General features: G+C 39.3%; 2 protein-coding genes across 4 annotated transcripts in view; one reads left to right on the forward strand and one right to left on the reverse strand.

Moving 5' to 3' along the window:
* Positions 1-592, reverse strand: part of fbxo31 (F-box protein 31) — a 12111-nt gene extending 11519 nt beyond the window's left edge. Inside the window, exon 1 of the mRNA XM_085461469.1 lies at positions 63-592. Coding sequence (XP_085317595.1) covers positions 63-486 — 424 coding nt within the window. The 5' untranslated portion in view covers positions 487-592. The remainder of the gene's footprint in view (positions 1-62) is intronic.
* A 4761-nt stretch (positions 593-5353) lies between these two features.
* banp (BTG3 associated nuclear protein) overlaps positions 5354-22009 on the forward strand; it is a 34734-nt gene continuing 18078 nt past the window's right edge. Inside the window, exons 1-11 of one of the 3 annotated variants that reach the window (XM_085461473.1) lie at positions 5354-5548; positions 9763-9841; positions 10022-10131; positions 10223-10422; positions 10548-10604; positions 10777-10949; positions 12294-12533; positions 14274-14432; positions 17307-17428; positions 19494-19565; positions 21560-21604. In XM_085461473.1, the coding sequence (XP_085317599.1) occupies positions 9772-9841; positions 10022-10131; positions 10223-10422; positions 10548-10604; positions 10777-10949; positions 12294-12533; positions 14274-14432; positions 17307-17428; positions 19494-19565; positions 21560-21604 (1248 nt within the window). In that variant the 5' untranslated portion in view covers positions 5354-5548; positions 9763-9771. Of the gene's footprint in view, positions 5549-9762; positions 9842-10021; positions 10132-10222; positions 10423-10514; positions 10605-10776; positions 10950-12293; positions 12534-14273; positions 14433-17306; positions 17429-19493; positions 19566-21559; positions 21605-22009 lie in introns of all 3 variants that reach the window. The other 2 variants (XM_085461471.1, XM_085461474.1) reach the window with 2 other exon arrangements.

Below are 22009 nucleotides of genomic sequence, written 5' to 3' on the forward strand. Positions count from 1 at the left end.
TCGGTCTTACGTTATCGCTCTATGTTTAAATTGCAATAAACGTCCAGGGCTGCTACATTTACCTTCAATGCATCGCCTTCTCCAGATGGTTTCCGTCTTGAGGAGTTGTCTGAATTTCTTACAAACGAGGGCAACATTTGATAGAGTTGTTCCTGGGAGCAAGGAGAATATTTCCACTAAAAGCTCCGGTGGTAATTCCGCTAAGGACTGGGGGTGTGGAGGTCCCGTGCTCGTGCGATCCAGAAAGCCCCCTGTGTTGACACGACCGCTGCCATATTCGCAAGCGTCACTCGGCCCTGCAGTGGCTGCTACGCCGCGCTCTGGGCCTCCGCAAGCACCTGCGTCGAATCTCCCTTTGCCCACGATCCGCTCCTCTTCCTCCTCGTCCATGTCGGAATCGCTGCCTTGATCCTGCTGGTTATGCCTCTGTCGCCTTCGGCACCTCCGAGACTGACCAACTCCGCAGAGCCTGGCGCAAACAGCCATCCGTAGTTACCAAACAGGCAACATTACATCACTACAACACATCCATCAGCTGCAGTGTGCCTGATCCTTCCTCGTCCTCGCGAGCATGGGCAAAGGCATTTCATCTGACGTCACAATGTTCCCGTACAGTGCGTAGTTTGTTGCTTTTGAACATAAAGCGACGGTAGTGTGCAGTATCTCCTGCAGTTACGCAAGTTTATAAGGGTAGCCTATGCCTGAAAGACAATGCTCTTTGTAACCGCTTACTAACACAGGGTTTAAAGGTCACGGATCAGCTCGTGTCACACAGCTGCAGAGTTTGCAGCGACATGGTTCCTTTTTAAGTTAGGAGAAAAGCTTAGAAAGTCACCCTCTAAAAGATCAGTTTACTGTTATTTAAAATAGTAACATTAGTCTTTATTAAATGCTTTCATTCAAAATAAGCATGAATCCGTGCAGAATAATATCCAAACTGATAGCCAATAATTGCATTTTAACATTTATGTTTTAGGTTGTATATTTGTCGAGGTGGGAGGTGTTTTTGTTCTCTGTGCAACATGCACTCAACTAGGGATCAAACAGCAATCTTTATAAGACAGGCATTGCTAAACCAAGACCTATTTCTAATGCTAATTTAACATTGATTGCTTGTTATTCTACTATAGTTTTGTAAAACACAATATTTTCTGTGAGTTAGTTTATGTAAAGCAGTTATGTACAATGTGTTGTTCACACTCCTAAGTGAAAAAGAGACAAAATTAACTATTTCTGTCCAGTTAGATTCGAATCACTAAGATTTCTATTTTTATTTCTTTTCTCACTTTTCCCCAGCTCACTTCATATCCCCGCCAATGATTGCCTTTTGAGTTATTTTGTCCTTTACTCATTTTTCTGTCAAACATTATTTAAGGACTGCCCTTCCTTTCACTCACTGGCACTTTTCATCTTCACACGGGGTGTCAGTTTTGATTTAGCCGTCCATTTGTGTGAGGGAAAAAGAAATTTCTATTATTTACCAATCAAATGCCACCCTGAATTCCAAAAACTGAAATTTTAATCTTCTTGCACCTTAAGCAGTTTCCACTTTTGAGTGGAAGGGGAATGTTTAGTCAGGATGTTTTCCATAGTTGTCCTTTTTTCACATTAATATATAGCAGGAACCAGTCTGCTACAGGCAGATTAACATATTATTATTATTATTATTATTATTATTATTATTATTATTATTATTATATACCTATTATTAAAGATCATTACTATTCTATTCATGTCCTGTAGTATGCTTAAGATCAGAAATTCAAGAATTCAAGAGGTTCTCATTCTCATAATAACCTTAAAATCAGATATTCATCTCACACTATCTTGGGAGCAACCAACTGCATTGCCGCCCTTGTAGAAAATGTTTAACACTGGTGGTCATGCTGTCTTCATATATACATGAACAAGACAATGGTGAACAGCATGTGATAATATCCACTAATAAAATAATATCTCTAGTGCCCTTTTTGGTGCCATTCTCTGCCATTCACTTTCAGGGATGTCAGTGAGGTCAAACTATGAATGAAAGCACATGTTTCAAAAAAAGTCCTGTATTTATTTAGTAAAAGCTAAACTAAAGGATAAACCACAATACGAGGTTAATCAGAAGAAAGGACTGAGATGTTTCTGATCACTTGTTTCTAGGAATAATGCAGCATAAGTCATCATTCCTGCAGTTTGTATCTAATATAGACTCATCTAATACCAGCAAACACTTCCTTCAGATGCTGCCATATTCAAAACACCATTAACTATACATCTGCCACTTAGCCACTTGATGTATGCAGGCGAGTATAATTTGAATCCTTTTGGCCACAATCTACAAACTTCCCCTGATCCTGCCTAAACTGAGCTTTATATTCCCATCTTCTAGCGCTTGCTGGATTAGAGGCATTTTGAAAGGTTAAACCTCAACAGCCGGAGCTCTGAAATACCTACACCCAACAGATATCGCCACCAAGGATTACTCCGAAAACAAGAAAGGCCAAAAAAGAAAAAAGGGAAAAAATGACACAGCTGAGAAGACACTTGTTTTTTCTAAGAAAGACGGGTGAGTGTCTCCACATTTAATGAAGGCTAAACAATAAACATTCTGGCAGCAACACTCATAATAGTAATCACTGGAGACAACTGCAACACAAAGGAGTACTTGCTCATACACTAAATCTGTTTCCTGTTCTCTTTATAACCCTGGATGACAATCTGAAATGTTGTCATTCTCTAAATGGACTAGGACATGATGAGGAAAATCGAGGAGGCCCGAACAATGAATCAAACAAAGGATTATATTCATAAAATAACCCAGAAATTAAATAACAAACAAACAAACAGTAGACATTTAAAAATAAAATAAGAAAAGGGAAAGGAAATGAGCGAGCCATGTATGCAGTATGAAAGATCTAACATTTTTCATCGTGACCACTGGAAACTGACACCTTTTTCTAGGCATATGAATCTAAACTTACCAGGTTGAATGAGGAAAGTATTTTTTAGACATATCAGAGGAGATTTTCCCCAAGGCAAGCTTTCCCAGATGAATGTGCCTGATCCCATCTGCCGGTGGATCACTGACTTCCTGACGGACAGGAAGCAGCATGTGAGGCTGGGAAAGAATGTCTCGGACTCCCGGACCATCAGCACCGGCTCCCCACAGGGCTGTGTTCTTTCTCCTCTGCTCTTCTCCCTGTACACCAACTGCTGCACCTCCACCCATCAGTCTGTCAAGCTAATCAAGTTTGCAGATGACACCACCATTATTGGACTCATCTCAGACGGGGATGAGTCTGCCTACAGGAGGGAGGTTGAACGTCTGTTGTCCTGGTGCAGCCACAACAACCTGGTGCTGAATGCCCAGAAGACAGTGGAGATTATTGTGAACTTCAGGAAGCACACAGCCCCACTCCCCCCCATCATCCTGACTGACACCCTCATCACCACTGTGGACTCATTCCGCTTCCTGGGTACCACCATCACCCAGGACCTGAAGTGGGAGTGGGAGGAAGGATGTACTTCCTGAGGCAGCTGAAGAAATTCAACCTGCCAACACGGACAATGATGCAATTCTACACTGCAATCATTGAGTCCATCCTCACCTCCTCCATCACCGTGTGGTACGCTGGAGCCACTATCAGGGACAAACAGAGACTGCAGCGTGTTGTGCGCTCTGCTGAGAAGGTGATTGGCTGCAGACTTCCATCTCTGCAGGACCTGTACACCTCCAGGACACTGGGGCGTGCAGCTCGGATCACAGCTGACCCTTCACACCCTGGACACAGTCTGTTTGACCTGCTCCCCTCAGGCAGGAGGGTCCAGTCGCACCAGAACCTCTCGCCATAAGAACAGTTTCTTCCCCTCTGCTGTTGGACTCATGAACAATAACCGTATGACTGTTCCCACCACTAACACATGACCCTACACTGTGTTCACTGCATCATTCCATGTTTGGCACTGATCACCACCTGCACTCATGTATATATCTATCTACTTAGCACTTTTAATTCTTATTTTTATGTCTATTTAAGCGTTATATGACAGTATGTTTGCACTAATTACCGCAGCAATTTCCTAATGTTGTAAACCTGCTCAACATTTGGCAATAAAACCCTTTCTGATTCTGATTCTGAGATGTATGGCAGAAAATTCTCCCATGGTAGCACACTGGTGTGCATATAAGAATATGTTATTTTAAAAATATTTTTATTTACAGACATGTATTCCAACCAGGAACAGCCCTTCTGCATCACCATTCGCACTATGAACTGAACCTTGAGCCTCATCTGCAGATCTGAGTCCTTTTAAACAATGCTATCTAGCTCTACCTATACAGCTCTTAATGATGAAAAGTGCAACCACTGCTATGTGGAGAGTTAATAGACACTTAATATAGTGATTGTAATAACCTAATATCTGCTGCATTTTCTTATTCTTGTATCACCCAGAGGAACAGAAAAATGTCTAAAAACAGTGTGTCAAATCCCTGCCTAGCTGAAAGATGGACTGAGCCTGCCAGTCGCTCCATCTGCTGGTCATTTGCTGCTTTTACTTGTAGCACTCACCACCTCTTCACCACAGTTGTTGAGAGAGTTACATTTTAGTGCAAAGCAATATGCTCTATACTAGATATTGGCATATTCTATGATATTAATATATAAAATAAAATATATTGTTTGTATAAGTTATTCTTCTCTATCCTGCAACATTTTGCACGTATTATTCTTGCTCTATAGTTAACGTGTTTATTTGAATATAATAAACACCTTTATATGTACACTGAAGACCAAACAAGTAAATGTAAAACGCTTGATAAAAATACACTTGCGCTTCAGCTGACCTTGAATTTTGTAATGTTTCAACTGAATTTGCTTTGTTTTTGTTGTTTTTTTATCATTTTTGCTGATTATCTGTCTCAGAAATAAACATCAGAGTCATCTACATTGTGAACAATAGTTAGTGGCCTGCTTAATTTCTTGTGCCAAATCATCTACATAAAAGGGCAAACAATGTAGAGGAAAATAAACCCATTTACTCCAATCACTGGGAAACCAAAATAGTAAAATACAGTAATATATACTCTATAAGGTACCTACTGATGCAAACAAAGACTAGGATTAAATCAAGATAACAAACAATCCTGAGGAGTTGGATTACCATGGATGTAAGAAACGTTTTGTGGACGTTTAAAAATTACAGGGTTAAACAAACATGTTATCCCTTTATCCAATCTCAGTGCTTGCCACAGAGGTTGTATTAAGATACTGTGCTTTATTTTCATGGGGTATCATGATGAGTAGTCGAATAAACTGTACAATTTAATGGAACTCGGCTTTTTTCAGATTCAGATAAAACAGCTTGAAAAGAAGCAATCGTGCAGTCTGTGAGTGGCGTCTACAGCGGTGACAAGCGGTCTCCTGCAGACTGAGCTCCCTTGAATGAGCGTTGAGGAAACCTCCGTGTGAAGCACACGAAGGCAAGGTCTCATCTCTCGCGAGGAACGACGCCATTATCGGAAGCTCTACAAACAACACGAGAATTCACCATTCACACGGTAATATAACCCAATCTTACACGGTACATGTGTTGTGTGCGAGAATGAGGAGAGAAGCTGCATCAAAATCACATTTAATTTAGCGATTGCTTCAGCATTAAACGAATTTTGCATTACGCTCCAAAGGCCTTTAGGCCCAACTAGCATGCTAACTACCACGCTAGCTTAAATAGCGTCTCCTTTAAGTTAGCATGCAAGCTTTCAAATCCGATTTTGTAGCGGCAGCTAACATTAGGTGCTAGTTATGATTCTGCTGACGCTAATTAACTAATGAAAAATAAATAAAATATCTGAAGTACAGTAGTTTTGAACCGTATGTCTAGTCGCATTACATAGATACATAACAAATAGATGCTCCAAGTTAGTTTTCCTCCGTTTATTCGCCTGTGTTTAGCATCGTCAGACCCCCGCCCAGTTAACTAACCAATCTAAAGCTCGTTAGTTTGGCTAGTAGACGTGTACCAGCTCCGTGCCATTTCTTTATATTTGTAAGCTAAACTGTAGTAATCTAGGCTAAGCAGCTAAAGTCTAAAGAAAATAGCCTGAAACAGCTGTGTACGACCGCGTTTCCTTATAGCTAGCCACTATCACAGGTAACGGTAGCCTGCTTTAAAAAAAGCGCCAGGAGCTTTTTGCAATTTCAGACCGTTTTACATAGGGCTTAATTTAGTTGAGCTACTCTAAAACTGATTTTCGCTCATTTTATGTTGGGCATAGCATTCAAATAAACCCTCTTACATAAATGGTGTGTGTCTTCAGTAACAAAGTTTCCTTTGTGTAAGTTTAAGGACAAAACACACATTTATTATTCTTTTTTTAAATGTAAAGTAATGGCGCAAACTATTACTCTTAAGCTGCAATCCATGCTTTTGTTAGTTACGTAGAGACGGGCCCACATAAAAATGTCATACTTTGATTATTGTAATTTTCCCTTATGCATCTATGCTTTTTTGCCATGTTTGGGAAACGAGGAAATGACTCAGGAAGACAAAGCTGCGAGATCATGACTCTGGATATCATTTCTCATACACACAACATGATTGTTAGTTTATTCGTGGCTGTTATGAGGATATAAGCCTTGTATTTACAATAGATGGATCCTTCTCTCACACATTTTAATTGAGGTGCTGTGCATTTCTGGAGTAATACTTTTGTTTTTAATAATTTGTTCCACAACTGCGCTAAAAATGTGTTGGTGTTAGCATTTGCATTACAGCTCCAACATTTTGTTTCCAAAATGTAGGCAAATCACTAAAGCAATTGTGCAGTTATGACACAAAGACCAAGGAAACCTTGAAAGTAGGCAAACAAAGCAATGCAACAAATGAAAAGCAGCAGCTAAAATTCGATGAATTATACAGGATTTTTTTTTTCAATATTTGGCAATACATAAAGGCTCAAAACAGGACAACTTATAACATGTATTCAAGTGAACTGATACACGGATCAGAAGTTGCAAATACTCTACTGCAACTTGCAAAAATAAATTAGTTTGGAGTGTGTAAGTGCTAGATCTTTCTTGGGTTACTGAATTTGACAGTTTTGTGGGAGTTACTTTGTCATATATTTGTTGTGTAAAGGTAGCTTATTAAAAGTGTAACCCTAACTGTATGAGTATGTATGAGTATTAGGACCACATTAAGAAAAAAATATTATCGATCATTTTGAGATTAAAGTCAAAATACTATTATAAGGGGGAGAAAAATTATATGTGGCGATTACACAAAACAAACTGCCACAGTTGCCATAGTCTCTGGGTTAGGGAAACCGTACTTCAGAATCGGTTTTAGTAACAAGGAAGCATATGATTTCTCATCTCTTGATAAGTATAAAGTGATAAGTCAAAAATATGCTGCAGAAAGATGCATCTGGTCAGATAGACAAAAACACAAATTAAGAAGAGTGGGTTTGTACAAAATTAAATGGCTGGTAATGGACAGATGCAAGGTTGTTGATGGTTCCACTCTTGTCCAATGAAGAGGATGTATGTTGTATCACAGAAAGGCTAATTAATTTGTTTCACTAATTCATCTAAACAAAGGATTTTTGTACAGGTATAGAAAATATGGCAGTTTGTCTTGACACAACAATGATGATCTCCACGTTTCCACTACTTTATTATTAAAACGATCAACAGTATTGCTTTTCTTTTAATGTGCTCCTAATATTCCGTCGTAGTAACTGCCACTTTGAAGTGTTACTCAGGACACAGGCATTTTTGTAGAGATCTATCTTTTGTTATAGAGCCCAGAGTTGTACTTGGTTTAAGAATATGGAGTTCCTGTGTGAGGACAAGAAAAGATAAAACTTAACTAAACATGTCAAACATTTGTACTGAAGGAGAGAACCTTTATTGTTGTACTATTGATAACATAGTGGTTATTATATAAAGCTACACTTAATGGAAGAGGACCTTTGAGATTACATAAGTAAACCTTGGGGTGCACACAACACGAATACTGCTAAGGTATTCGAATACTTTAATAACATTATATTAATTTTTTCAAAAATAATGATTAACTGCACACACACAAACGTACCCAACCAAGTATTTGAGCATAAATTGTAGAACATCAGATACAAGCACAGTATGTGTCATGAAAACTTGAGACTTCATGTAAAAGATAAATGGCACGAATGCCTTTTTCGGAAATCCTGTCATGAATACTTGACTTGAGGATGTTGACCACTGCCAGTAAATTGTAACTGAATGTTTCAAATGATGGATTGATCTGAAACGCTGAGGCACACTGTATGCTCAAATCATTTTTTTTGGTTTTGCATTTCTTCTCTGCCAGGGGTAGTAGTTCTTTAGCAGCCAACACAAAGTCAGCTTTTGAGACTAAAGGAATATGGTTGTTATTTATGTAGCATTATTACCTAATCATCAGTTCGTAAACCTTTAGTAAGTGGGTTGTTTATTCCAGTACTGTTTTAACAGTCTTGAGAAGAACACTGCCTCTTTAGTTAAATTGTTTCTCACACTCTGCTACACATGTTATTTAGTGTATTTAGTGGAAGCAGTGTGCATGCAGCTGCAGCTGCAGGCCTCGGTCATTGTCTTCACCCACTGTTTTGTGGTTACCTACATTTTGGCTACTTTAAGAGTCCAATACACGATACTTCTCTTGCATGCAAAACAGAAGAAAATAGACTTCAAACTGAAGAAGGTGCCCAGGGCTGTTGTTATGCCTAAAATGTGAGTAGAATGTCAAAGGCAGCTTCACTGCTGCTTACAGTGAAGGGAAATACACACACAGTAGCATTCTTCCTGCAGCCACAGGTGTCTGTGCATGATTTTTTTTAATATACCTAATGTTGGTTTATCTCTGCACGGCACTATTACATGGCACAAAAGAGTTTCAATCCAATTCAATTGAGCGTTATTTAAAATGGTACCATATCACAACAACAGTTGCCTCACAGCACTTTATGTCCACTGATCTCACCTGGACCACAACACAAATGCCCTGGTAAAGAAGGCCCAAGAGTGGCTGCACTTTCTCTGTGTCCTGAGGCAGAATAACCTGAACCAGAACCTGCTGCTGGCCTTCTACCACTCTTCAGTGGAGAGCGTGCCCTCCTACTGCCTGGATGTTTGGTACGCAGGGGGCCACTACTGAGAAACCTGTTTGACCTGCTGCCCTCTGGTCCGTGCCTCAGTTGAATCAGGTCCCACACCTCCGGATTCACAAACAGCTTCTTATCCTGGGCTATTCAGACTGTTAACAAAAACTATCCCCCCGCACCTCACCAATCTGAACCATTGTCCGAGTAACTCTCATCACTCAGGCCACTCACATAAGGACTCTATACTCAGACCAATTCCTTTAAACTACTTCCAAGCACTCTGTTCTCCAATGTGTGCCTTTCTCTTATATTTGTATATATTCCTCTAATTGGTTTATCTCTCCTTTTTACTATTTATTCCTGTTGTCTTATTATTTATATTTTATTCCTGCGCAGTTGGCATGGAGCACCCATATTTTCGATGTACATGTACAATGACAATTAAGGACTATTCTATTCTATTCTATTGTATTCTATTCTATACAATAATACAAAGAAAACAGAAATTCCCTACAATCATATTGCCCACTGCTAATGTGTAAATAGAAACAGACAGCAAAAAGATATTTTAATTTATATAAACATATCAGTAAATGAATATTTTAATGTCTTTTTAAGTTGAACATGTTCTTCCTGCATTTCAGCGGTGAACAATGTCTGAACAAGAGCTGAATGAAATTGTGCAAATAACAGTGGAGGACTTTAACCAGGAAAATCGTACTGGTAAGATTCCTTTGCAAAAAAAAAAGGTCATTAGACTCTTTTTATAATATAAGGTTAGGATTAAGCAGACAGTTAGTACTTTTCTCCTGTGTAGAAGCACACCTTCACTCTTGAAGTAAAATCTAACAGGATGGTTTGGTGTGTTGTTTTGAGGGTGTCTTTTCCTTTGATTCATGGCAGACATGATGGACAATCATGAAGATGATGAAGAAAGGTCTCAGAAGAAAAGAAGGAAATTAAGCAACGGCCAGGAGAATAACAATAGCAATCAAGATATCGCTCTTATTAAGGTAGCAGCTCTTTATAAACCATATACTGTTTACTGGTCATACATTTATATGTAGTTGGTAGAGCTTAATTTTGCTTTTGAATTTTTTTCAGAACTTGTTGGTATCATTCACTGGGTCAATCAGCCAGCGGCTGGAGGGAATTGAGTCAAAGCTACAGTCTCTGGATGCTGCATGCAAAAACCTTGCACGCAAACTGGATAGCATGGCACCATGTGCCAGAAGTCCCATTCAGGTTCCTATGGTTGCAGGATCCCCTCAAGGGGCCACTCAGACTTGGAACAAAGTGCGATGGTAAGCTCTAAATGTTGGTGCCATATTGGCCACCAGTCAGTCAGGCAGGTTAAAAGTTCAATGAAAATGAAAACTATTTGTTTTGCTCTCAGTGTTGTCCCACAAACAAATGTTATTGTGAGCAGTGAACCGCCGAAGCCCTCAAGTCCAGAAGACACTCCTCTGGAGAACCTGCTTAGCAAGTGAGTGGCACACTTATTATACTGTATGTTATATCTGTCCAAACACACCACCACACAAGTTATGTCAAGTTACTGCCTTATAACAATTTTTCAGTTGAGCTAATAGTCTGAGTGTACCTATTTTGTTTTTCTGGCCAAACAAGATCTGTCAATGCATTGTGTTTCTTTGCAGCACAGTGACCAGGAGGCGACACAACACCATCCTAGTAAAGGTCCCTGGCCCAGAAGAGAGTCAAGAGGAACAGGAGAGTGGCTCAGAGGCCAGTGATTGTGTTTCCAACGGTGGTCAATCAAGCAATGCACAGAAAGGCCAAAATGTCACTCTCATCACACTCAATGCAGAAGGTATGACCACGCTGGTGAAGAGGCACAGCAAGGCACATATCTTTAGTTTCTTCTTAAAATTAGAAAAGGACAAGTATATTACTTACATAGAGCCATAGGTTGTTTTTAATGCCCATGTTACTCATTTTCAAACTTAGTTCTGCCATGTGTTCAAAATTTCTGCATCACAATTTTTCTACAGTAGAAAGTGACAGTCACATATGGTGAGCACTACCATTACTGATTGTGGCAGGGGGGGAAAAAGCTAGGGGTTTTTCAGCCTTTTTTTTTTTTTTTCTTTCAAAATGACTTCCTGATCTTTGGCGACTTCACAGCAACAAGCCTCAACAATGTCCCATCTGCAATCCCACTAATAGCAAAAACACTTATGCACTAAAAGTACACAGTGCTCAACATGTTCATCTGCATCAACTCTAAGGAAAAGTCACTTGCAGTAAATTACCCCCTGACATTTTTAGACCTCTCAGTAATTGATTTTGAATGTTTTGTTCAGTTTTTAGTTGTTTAATGTGTCTAACGTGACTCTTTCAGCTAATCTCCATATTAAATAGATGGCAAACTGTGCTGATGTGTTAATTTCCCTGTTTTTCTGCCTCAGATGCTGTTAGGCATTATTCATGCCTTGAGTTGCATTACTGTGTTTTTCTGTCTGAAACCAAGAGAAAATAGTTAACTATGCAAACTTAAACGAAGTCCACATTGTCCCATTGTTGTGCTTGCTGGTTGGATAATTTTTATTGGATCTGAATTTCTTGGTTACCTTCAAAGGCAAACTATTATTCATTCATTTGCAACTTTGGGTTACCATTATAAAAATTTCTGTTAGTCAGCAAGTTAGATGTTACCATATGCCTAATGCATTGGTCATGTGGTTTACTTAATAGCTAGCATACACTGTGACCAAACCACATATTCTGTTTTTTTATAACAGTTATACTAAGTTTTACACAAATTCACTCACTTCCTTTTTACTGCCACATGGGGGTGCTGTCATATTATATCAATTATCTCAGTGGCTGTTGCTGTAAAATATTTCTCAATCTGTGCAACACACACACACACACACACACACACACGTAGGAAAATATTTAGTATACACATCCAGAAATGCATACACTATTATATATTGTACATATATTTATTAGTTTCAGGTTGGCCATTCTTGTATTTTGCTCGTTTGTGTTGTTGTGTTTGCACATCTCTGTTGCTTGTGGGGCTCGCACACAAGAATTTCACTCGCATGTGCTGTGCCAGTGTGCCTGCACATGTGATGTGACAATAAAAAAGTGATTTGATTTGATTTGATTTGACTCTTTGAAGAGCCGTTCCTCCTCTGTTCTTTAGATGATTATCCAGCCGGCACCTGGTTAGGAGATGAGAACAACCCAGAGATGCGAGTTCGCTGTCCAATATCTGCAGCTGATATGCTTCATATCAGCACAAACTGTCGCACAGCAGAGAAAATGGCGCTGACGCTGCTGGACTACCTATTCCACCGTGAGGTCCAGGCCATGTCAAATCTCTCTGGGCAGGGCAAACATGGAAAGAAGCAGCTGGACCCACTTATGATCTACGGCATCCGCTGTGAGTCTTGATAACATAACCATCTAATACTGGTAATTTTTGGGGGACTATTTGTTTTTGACAGAGCAGTGGTAGGTCTGGTAGTGAACATACTTCCATGACAAGCTGATTGACATGCTATTTGTCATGCAGGGTTTGACTTTTTCAGTTTTTGATTTTAAGTAATAAATGAACTCTCTGAGACCTTTCCACGTTTCATCCCGCATTTCGTACAAAGCGGCACTGAGTAAAACACAGAAAATAGACTGCACTCTGTATTCCCAAGACGGGTTACAACAACATCCATTCATCATTGCACACATGCATTAATGTGCAACACATTTCAGAACATACCAGACTCTAAACGACAAGCACATGTCTGGTAGAAAGATCTTAATGGAGTCACTCTCAGTGCAAAAAACTCTTTGATTCTTGATTAAGTGGAGTCAGGGTTACACTGGTAGTGTATTTATTTATATAACTATAGGCCCTTCTTACAGTGTTAAAAGGGTCTCAGTTATCTGTAACCTATGCTCCAGAGTTCTGATGTACCCACTGTATCCCCCATTGGTGCAAGTAGACATAAGCAGAATTAATATTCTTTGTGAACTGCATGTAAGATGGTCAAATAGTCAGAAATCCCCTCCTCCCACACCTTGTCCACTTGGCTAAGGGATGTCTTGGTAACCTTTTGCTGTAAGTGTCTGGACAAGGCAAAACAAAAAAGATCCAACAATCACAACCTAGTCACACCATGACTGGCCAGCTGTGCTGAGGTAAGAAAGAAGTATCCCCACAGCACACACCATCATGCCTTTTTGCTGCCTTGTAGTTTGGCCGGTCAGACTCTATTTCCTCTCAACAGCATGGGTGTGTAGTTACATGTAGATTTGTTCAGGCCAAAGAGAGTGTAAAAGGTAAATGTTGCTTCTGGGAAAATGAAAAAGTCAAACCAAACCCAGTGTCTTAAACCTGCATTCTATCTTTGGGCTGCCAGGGGGCGATATATGTGGCTCCCGTTCTACGAAAGTCTTTGGGGAAATGACCCTCTGCCCTGATCTCTGTTAACACTTCTCTGAGAAGTTTATAGACTTGCTCAGTCATTTTGAGCTATATAAAGTGTTATCTAAAATAGGGAGGATTTCCAGGGTGTGTTCATTTGCTAATGAGGAAGAGTGATGTCACTGAAGTATGAGCCATTATTTGTTCTATGTATGGTTCCCATTCAGAGGAGAACAACAAAAAAGAAAGGACAATTTACCTTACCTACAGAGTAACTACCAATTGCAAATCAGGGGCTTTTACACACCTGATGTGTAAAATGTGTACGAATATGGTGTGCCGTTCACATCGAGCACACAATTTCAGCAGGATGAATCTGCAGTATTACATGTTTTGGATCAAGTGCGATTTTATTTATTTAGGTATTTATTACCCCCCCCCCCCCCCCCCCCCCTTTCTGCATGTGGATCTGAAAAATTCCTAATGTGTTTTTTTTAAAGTATAAGCTATATGACTGTATTCTTCTAAAAATGTTAAGAATTAAGCCTTAAGTAATGAGCAATCTGCTCATGCTCTTGCCACTAGTTGAATGTGTTAATATTTAAGTGTATAGAAAGTCACCAAAGCTAAAAGCAAAATATTTTATTCCCATCAGTACTGAAAGAGACTGAACGAGACAAATGAAGTAAGGAATATTTCACTAATTTTAGGTTGTTGATTTAAACCTTAGGTAACATTGACCTCTTCATGCTCCCACAGGCCACTTATTCCACAAATTTGGCATCACCGAATCAGACTGGTACCGGATCAAGCAGAGCATTGACTCAAAGTGTCGCACTGCTTGGAGACGCAAGCAACGTGGTCAGAGTCTGGCTGTCAAGAGCTTCTCTAAACGAACACCTCGCAACACAGTCACAGGTAAAGTACAGGTTGTTTTTTTGTTTTTTTACCAGAGGCTTGTTACATAAGTATAAATGTTTCTAACATCACTGGTACATGTTCATTTGTCTTAATGTGGAGATAAATTTAGCTAGTTTTCTGTAATTATTCTCTGATCAAAGTAGAGGCAAAATTGTAAAAGTAAACTGCAGCAGAAGGAGACATCTGTTGCACACTCTTTGTTTTTATTTATAGGCCAGTTAGAAAACTAGTTTTCTGTTTGTCAGTGTCAGTGGAGCAGAAAGTGAAACCACTGGATTCATCTTTAAAAGAGCTCTGCAGTCACACAATCTCGATTTGTAAATACTGGTGATGGCCACAGTATGTCTGAGCAAAAGTATGAGGTCACGTTTGGTTTGAGGATGGGTCAACAGATGGACTAAACCAGTTGTTCTCTGTAAATATGCATGCATTTTTATTTGGTGAGTAATAAACCCACCCTCTGTGTCTTGTGCCACGCACATTCTCCATGCAGATTCTGGATGATGCTTGGCACGTTTTATATGGTTGCTATTATTTAGATCACATCAAATAGTTCATTTGGGCACACCTACCTTATTTTCAAAATGTTTGAAATTAATTGCACCTGCTAATATTCAGGATTTTCACCAAGTTCCTGGAATGGCAATATGTAGATGCTAGACATTTTGCAGGTCCTTGACTACATTTTGTAACGGTGTCCAAACTCCTAATGGGGACATCGTCTCTGTTTTGTTTTTTCTAATCTGTGATTTTCTTGTGTGTCTTTCTCTTGGAAGTGAATCTTCCGTTCTCTTTTCTGTTCAATCCAGCTTTTTAACTAATCACCATTTTACCTACTCTTAGCATTATTGCATTCAGGCAATGTTGACTTTTTGTAGGACTGCACAAAGTGCATCTCTATATCCATCCATCCAACCAGGTGTAGCAGTCTAAGCAGAGAAGCCCAGTCTCCTTCTCCCCAGCCATCTCCTCCAGTTCATTCAAGGCTTTCCTAGGCCAGCCAAGAGGTGTAATCACCCCATTGTTCCAGCGAGTAGACATACTTATCACATGCCTAAACCACCTCTACTGGAGTTTCGATCTATCCTTTCAGTGTGTAGAGTACTTTACTCTGAGTCTGTCCAAAGTGACTGAACTTCTCAACCTGAGTGACTGGCTAAGGGGCCAGCCACTCTTTAGGGGAACTTTTATTTTTGTCACTTTTATCTGTGATCTTGTTATTTTGTTTACTACCCAGAACTCGTATAGACTTATAGACTCCTTTGCATCCTTTACACCCTCCAATATCCTCCAAAGGATAAAGAGTTCTTTGACCAGGAGGAAAACTGGTTTGTTCTTCCTGAATCCAAGGTTTGACTAACTGATGGACTCTCCTTTCTAGTACGCTGGCATAGACTTTCCTAGGGAACGATAGAGCAGTGTTTTCTCCTTTTGACTCACCTCATGGTTTGCCAGAATCAATTCAAGGCCGACTGAAAGACTTCTTCCATGGCCTCATCAAACTCCCCTCTTACTGAAGTTTTTGCTTCAGCTGCTGCCAGAGCCACACTCTCCTTGGCCTGTCGGTACCTGTCGGCAGTGGTTGGAGTCCAAAAGACTAATGAAGCCTCATATAGCCCCTTCAGCTTGACTGCTCCAAATCATGTCCACCGTGTGGTTTGGGGGTTGCCATCACAACAGCCAATGCCATCAACCAGCGAGTGCACTGGTTAAGGGCAATGCAAACGGATGACTATATAGGACCATGAATCCCACTTCAGTGTTTTGCAGGAGCAAATATTAGTAGGCAAATTTGGGAATCCAAAATTGAGAATTGAAAAAAACACTACTATTATAATGGTTTGGGATAGATAGCCTTATTTGCAGCAAAGGGTGAATTAAATCAATTTCCACGTTTTTTTTTTAAAACTGCTTTTTGGCAGGAGTGAAAACAGTCAACAACCACAGAGACACAGAGTACTTTGCTTCATCTTATTTTAGCTATTTATTAGCTAGTTATTTTCAGCTACATGAAAGCTATTTCAAGACCGGAACCCAAAAGCAGTTTCTGCAGATGGTTGTAATCTGCACACAATGCCTGCAGTCCTTCCCTCCCTGTGAGTCAAAACCTCTCACCTCTGACCAGAGAAATGTAAGACTGCAGGGAAACCCAAATAACCCATGAGCACAAATTAGGTGTGGGTTGTCAGGCCCCGCCTTTATGAGCCACAAACACCCCAGAATGTACAATGCAAAATATTAGTTGCAAATGCATCCAATAACATAAATCACAAACACAAATAAGTCATTTTGCATAAATCAGAACTGGAATATTTAATAATCAATTATCATATAGAGTCCAAAATTTACCAAGCAAGAGTTCTTCCTCATGTTGCAAATTTCTTTGTTTTCATGCTTAAAAAAGCAATCCGACTACTTTTCTCATTAATGTCACTTCTTGTAAATAGGTCTTTTATTACTTTATATTTAAACATTGAAAACGAGAAAGTGATATTTTATTTTGCGGCCAGGCTCCACTTTGGATGAGGGTACTGATATCTATTTGACATCTCTGTAGATGCTGTTGTGCATTTCCGTGGGATGATGGCCAGGTCTGGTCAGGCTTTCAGACTGCTGTTCTGATAACAAACCCCAGACCCTGAGTTTGGCTGCTACACCATGAATCTGTTTGATGATTCTCCGGAGTCTTTAATGTATATTTAAGTGTCTGATACATTTTAAAAACCGTAATATTCTGTGGATGGCCTAGGATGATCCAGAATTTCTTATTAGAATTTGGTTATGTATCCTGGAATCCATTGAAAGCTATTTCTCACCTGTTTTTACTGTGTACATGAGTGCATCACTAATCTTATTGCTTTTCTTATCTAGAGGAAGGAATCACAGAAGAAACGGCTCACATTGAGACTGCCACTCAACAAACCTTGCACTATACATTGGCCAATCAGCAGGTCCAGTTTCACCGTATTGGTGAAGATGGACAAGTTCAGGTGGTGAGTGTCAGATTTTTTTTATTTCCAACTCTCTTTAAATTCATAAGAAAACATTTTTATTGATTGGCAAACACAACAGAAGAAAATCTTTCTGCTCATATCTCTGTTCTTTTCTTTGTCATGTGTGTACTTTATCTAAGAGGCCCTCAGAGCTGAGTTCATAGTGTACTAGAATGGGTCACACCACCCACTACAATTACCCTTACAGCATTCTGGAGGAATAGTGCAAATTATGTCAGTGAACCAGTGACTCATGGGATGTACATGAACAGATGCTATGGTCAGAGGTTGCGTTCAGGCCCAGTACAGTGTTATAGGTAGGCGGATAGAGGAAGTGACTGGATCTTTTAGTTCCCTCAGCTCTGAAATCACCCAGAATAGATGATCAGAGTTAGATACCAAGAGTCACAATGTCAATATATTCAGAGTCCTGATGGGTTATTCAAGAAGGAACTAATTTATATTTTCTTTTTCTAGTGTTAAAACTTCATTTGTACAGGTTTGATAAGCCTATGTGGATACAATGTGATGAGTATTTCTGCTGTTTCTGGTTTACATCATACTATACATGATGCATAGTTTTGGCAGTACTCGTGACAGACCACTTCCCTGGGAAGGGAACAGATAGATGATAAAAAATACAGGGTAGACAGGCAGGAAGTGCTTTCAGGGAAAGGTGGGTGAGAAAGATTGTCAGGAGTTCTCCCTACTTGCCTGCCTGAGTAGGATTGTGCAAGTAATGGTCTCAAGGATTCACATTGTTGAGTGAGAGAGGGATTGCAACACCTTCTCAATATGATAACTTAGTCCTGTAGGGAAGACCATCCAACCTTACATCTGAGTATTAAAGACTACAGTTGAGCCTAAAATTTATTAGTACTCCTAATGCAGTAGGAGAAATTAATACTTGCAAAGAGTGATTGAGCATTGCAACCATCATTCCATAGTAACTCAATGTAATTTATCATCATCAAATTATATTTCCCAAAATAGAGCAGCTTAGTTGTTTAGCAAATAATTTGATTAGATTACATTAGATTAGCCTTTATTGTGTCTCCCTTGGGAGAAATTTACCTTGGACAAGCCAGGGAAACACGTCATGTAAGCTAGCAGATGCATACAAACTCTCATTTACAATTCCATCTATTAGCATTCAGTAATTTGATCAATAATGGCAGTAGAGAAAATTTAAAGCTATTTAACTTACAGTTTGGTACCCCGTACCTTTTTTCCATCCCTTTTTTTCACATTTTGAATTTTGGGTCAGAGTTTGATGGAAAGGTTGCCAAACCATGTAGAGATGCTGTAACAGATAATAGATTCAACAATTGTCCTATAAAATAGTAACATAAGGCTATTATTCACTCCATGGACCCTAAGCCTTCTTAAAAAATGCAAGCGCTAAATCATGCACACACCCATCATGAACACAGAAATACTTAAAAGTCGTCGCTTGTTCAACCTTCGTACTACTAATCAAACCCGGGCTGTGATCTCCAGTAGATCTTGATCTTGGATCGAAGGTCAATTCCTTATTTTTCTTTAGCTTTAACATTAGGTTTGAAAGCTTTAGTCACAACTGGGTTTTTTTTCCTTTTTTTTTTCTTTCTTTTTCTTTTTTACATTTTTTGTTATCACTCTACAGCACAGGTGTTGCACTCCAGGCCTCGAGGGCTGGTGTCCTGCAGGTTTTAGATGTGTCCTTGATCCATCACAGCTGATTTAAATGGATAAATTACCTCCTCAACATGTCTTGAAGTTCTCCAGAGGACTGGTAACGATCATGTGAGTCAGGTGTGTTGACCCAAGGTGAGATCTAAAACCTGCAGGACACCGGTCCTCAAGGCCTGGAGTCCAACATCCCTGCTCTACAGTAATGATGACTGGGAAAACCCAAAGAGGATGAATTAACTTAAAAAGACTTTCTAACCACTGTGTGCAATTTTGTTATTGTGGGTTATGAAGATTATATAAACATACCTTTTAACTTTTTTTTTTTTTTTTAATCATATTCATGAAATTGTTCTAGCTTCAGCTATACCTCATCTTCATCTGTGTGTCTCAGATTCCACAGGGGCAGTTGCACATAGCCCAGGTACCACAAGGAGAGGAGGTGCAGATCACACAGGACAGTGAGGTTAGTGTGCAAGTGCGCCCGTGAAAGAGGGGTTGTAAAATAGAAAAGAAAAATAAACAATCACCCTGAGTCACTTCTCTAGATTTATTAAATTCACTTCACTAAACATGTATCTAAAAAGAATATGACTGTTATGTAGAACGATGGCACCAGTGGTTGTAGTCAGCCGTCTGCTGATACCTACCTTTCTTTATTGTTTATAGTTAAGTCAAATTTAAGCAGAGTTAAGTTTCGGGGGTAGAAAATCAATTCTGTGTATGTTATTGTGGGGGAAGTTCACAATGTTAATTTGTATTGTTTGAATTTAGTTAATGTTTGTGATTTGAATTGTTTAAACAGCTATCTGAAATTATCCACAATATTTGTTAGAGCTGGAAGAATCTCCTGTTTTGATTAACAACCAAAAATAACCACTTCTATTCATTTTAGCTAGTCAATGGTAGGACTGGTATGATTTCCACTGCATTTGTTTAACTATAAACAAAGGAATACTTGAAAAATGAATTTTTTGCACGACATTACATCTATTCAGTGCCAACTTCTTACGGCAAGAGAACTGCTGATTAGCATAATATACAATGTCTTATAAGAAAGCATAAGTGTGGAATAATTGTCCTGATTACATTGATTTTACAATGGCTGTTTAATTTTGTAATCTCACAAGCAGCTTATTGTAGTCTCTAAACTAGTCTACTTCTACAAAGCAATTTAAACAAGTTTATCAAGAACCTGTATGTTTGTTTTGCTCACACAATTAGCTGGCAGCTAGCTGCTTGTCTGGTGTTGCGCAAGACGTTTTAGACATTAGTGAATTTTAGCCAAAGTAAAGTTTTTTCAGTGAACGTCTTATTGTTTATATATGCTATCTGCCAGATTATGCACAAGGTTTTGAATTTTGTTTTCATGTAATGCCCAGGTGGCTTATTTTCCCCACCACACATCCTTGCATGCGCGCACACAGCCTGTCAGTTGAAATCAAACTCTAACTCCAAACCACCCCGACTTTTAAAGAGGAATTTCCGCATCAACATCTTTGCTAATGATTTTAAAGGATGTGGGAGAGAGATTTATTTCAAGGCGCCAGTCTGTGTACACATATATACATGTAATCACATACTGTATATGATTCAGGCCACACATGCTTGACAGCTCGGCATTTTTGCAAAAGCAATTGACACCTTAAGCAAGTGTTTTTCTAATTTCCTATTCGGTTCTACTCCTAGAGGACACTTAGAGGAAGAAATGCACAATTGAAGGAGAGAGACTGAGTAAATTGGAGGCAGAAAACACTAAAGCCTTTCCTGCACTTTGTGGCTGAGCCCAGATTCTTTTCCCCTGTCTTTTCTCTTTCGTATTCCATGCTATTGTTTGTTTTTTGGAGTTCAAAGCTTAGCAACAAAATCCCACTTCTCCCAACTGCCACTCACAGAATATGTTTTCATTAGGAACGGGCCCCTTTCATCAAAGGGATTGGTTTTAGTGTGCTTAAAAAGGAAATGAGCTGTTTGAGAGATTACACTGCTCTCTGGCCATATGGCAGCTCAGACAGTATTGCATATATACATGAGATAAAATTAGCTAGAGCAGAAACAGCTGAGACCTGAGGATAGCTAAATGTGTCTTGTATAATATCCTTTTGCAAAATGGTCCTGTTGATATCACTGTGGGTGTTTAGAGATTTTCTAATAGCCACTATATCTCGATCTGAGACAATCATGCACTTATGTCAGAGCAAACAGATTTCTTTTTATGTTAACAGGGAGTCGAACTCTATCCAGAAATGAAAATACATGGATGTTCCATTCACCTCCTCTCAAGTACAAACACTGGCAGGAACTTATCATGCTGACTTTTTCACACTGCATATCTGATTGGCTTAGATAGTTTAATGACTTGTTTAACTTAATGTGATTTCAGCTTCTTAAAGTAGTTAAACCAAAGTCTTTATATTAAAACATAGGGCTGCTGACTGACATGACATTTCTCAATTTCAGGGAAATCTCCAAATCCACCAGGTGCATGTTGGCCAGGATGGACAGGTAAGAACACGTTTAAGCAAGATTTCTGTATGAATATGCAGAATGTGTAAGCAAGGGACACGATTTTTGGTATTGGAAGCTTTCTGGTTTTTGAGGCACTGCAATGCAGTCTTGACATATGTGGGGGGGAAAATGCAGATGGAATAGGAAGTCCTAAGTATATCTAGGATATCTGAAAAGCCAGCAACTGATAATTGATTAAAGTCCTGAAAAATTGACAGTTGCCAGGCAAGGCTAAATCCAGAGGCTTTTGGGTTGGGTTCTCAGACTGACAGCAACTCAAAAGATGTTATAAAACACTAACTGATCTTTGCTGTAGATTTTAAAATATATATATCTCATATTTTCATACTTCGTGGATTATGTTTGCAATTACACTGTCTGATTAGAGGTTAAAGGATGGAG

This window comes from Copadichromis virginalis, linkage group LG7, assembly GCF_057382275.1.
Source record: "Copadichromis virginalis isolate Kocher_CV1m ecotype Utaka linkage group LG7, C_Virginalis_male_GT1.1, whole genome shotgun sequence".
In the NCBI taxonomy this organism is placed as follows: Eukaryota; Metazoa; Chordata; class Actinopteri; order Cichliformes; family Cichlidae; genus Copadichromis; species Copadichromis virginalis.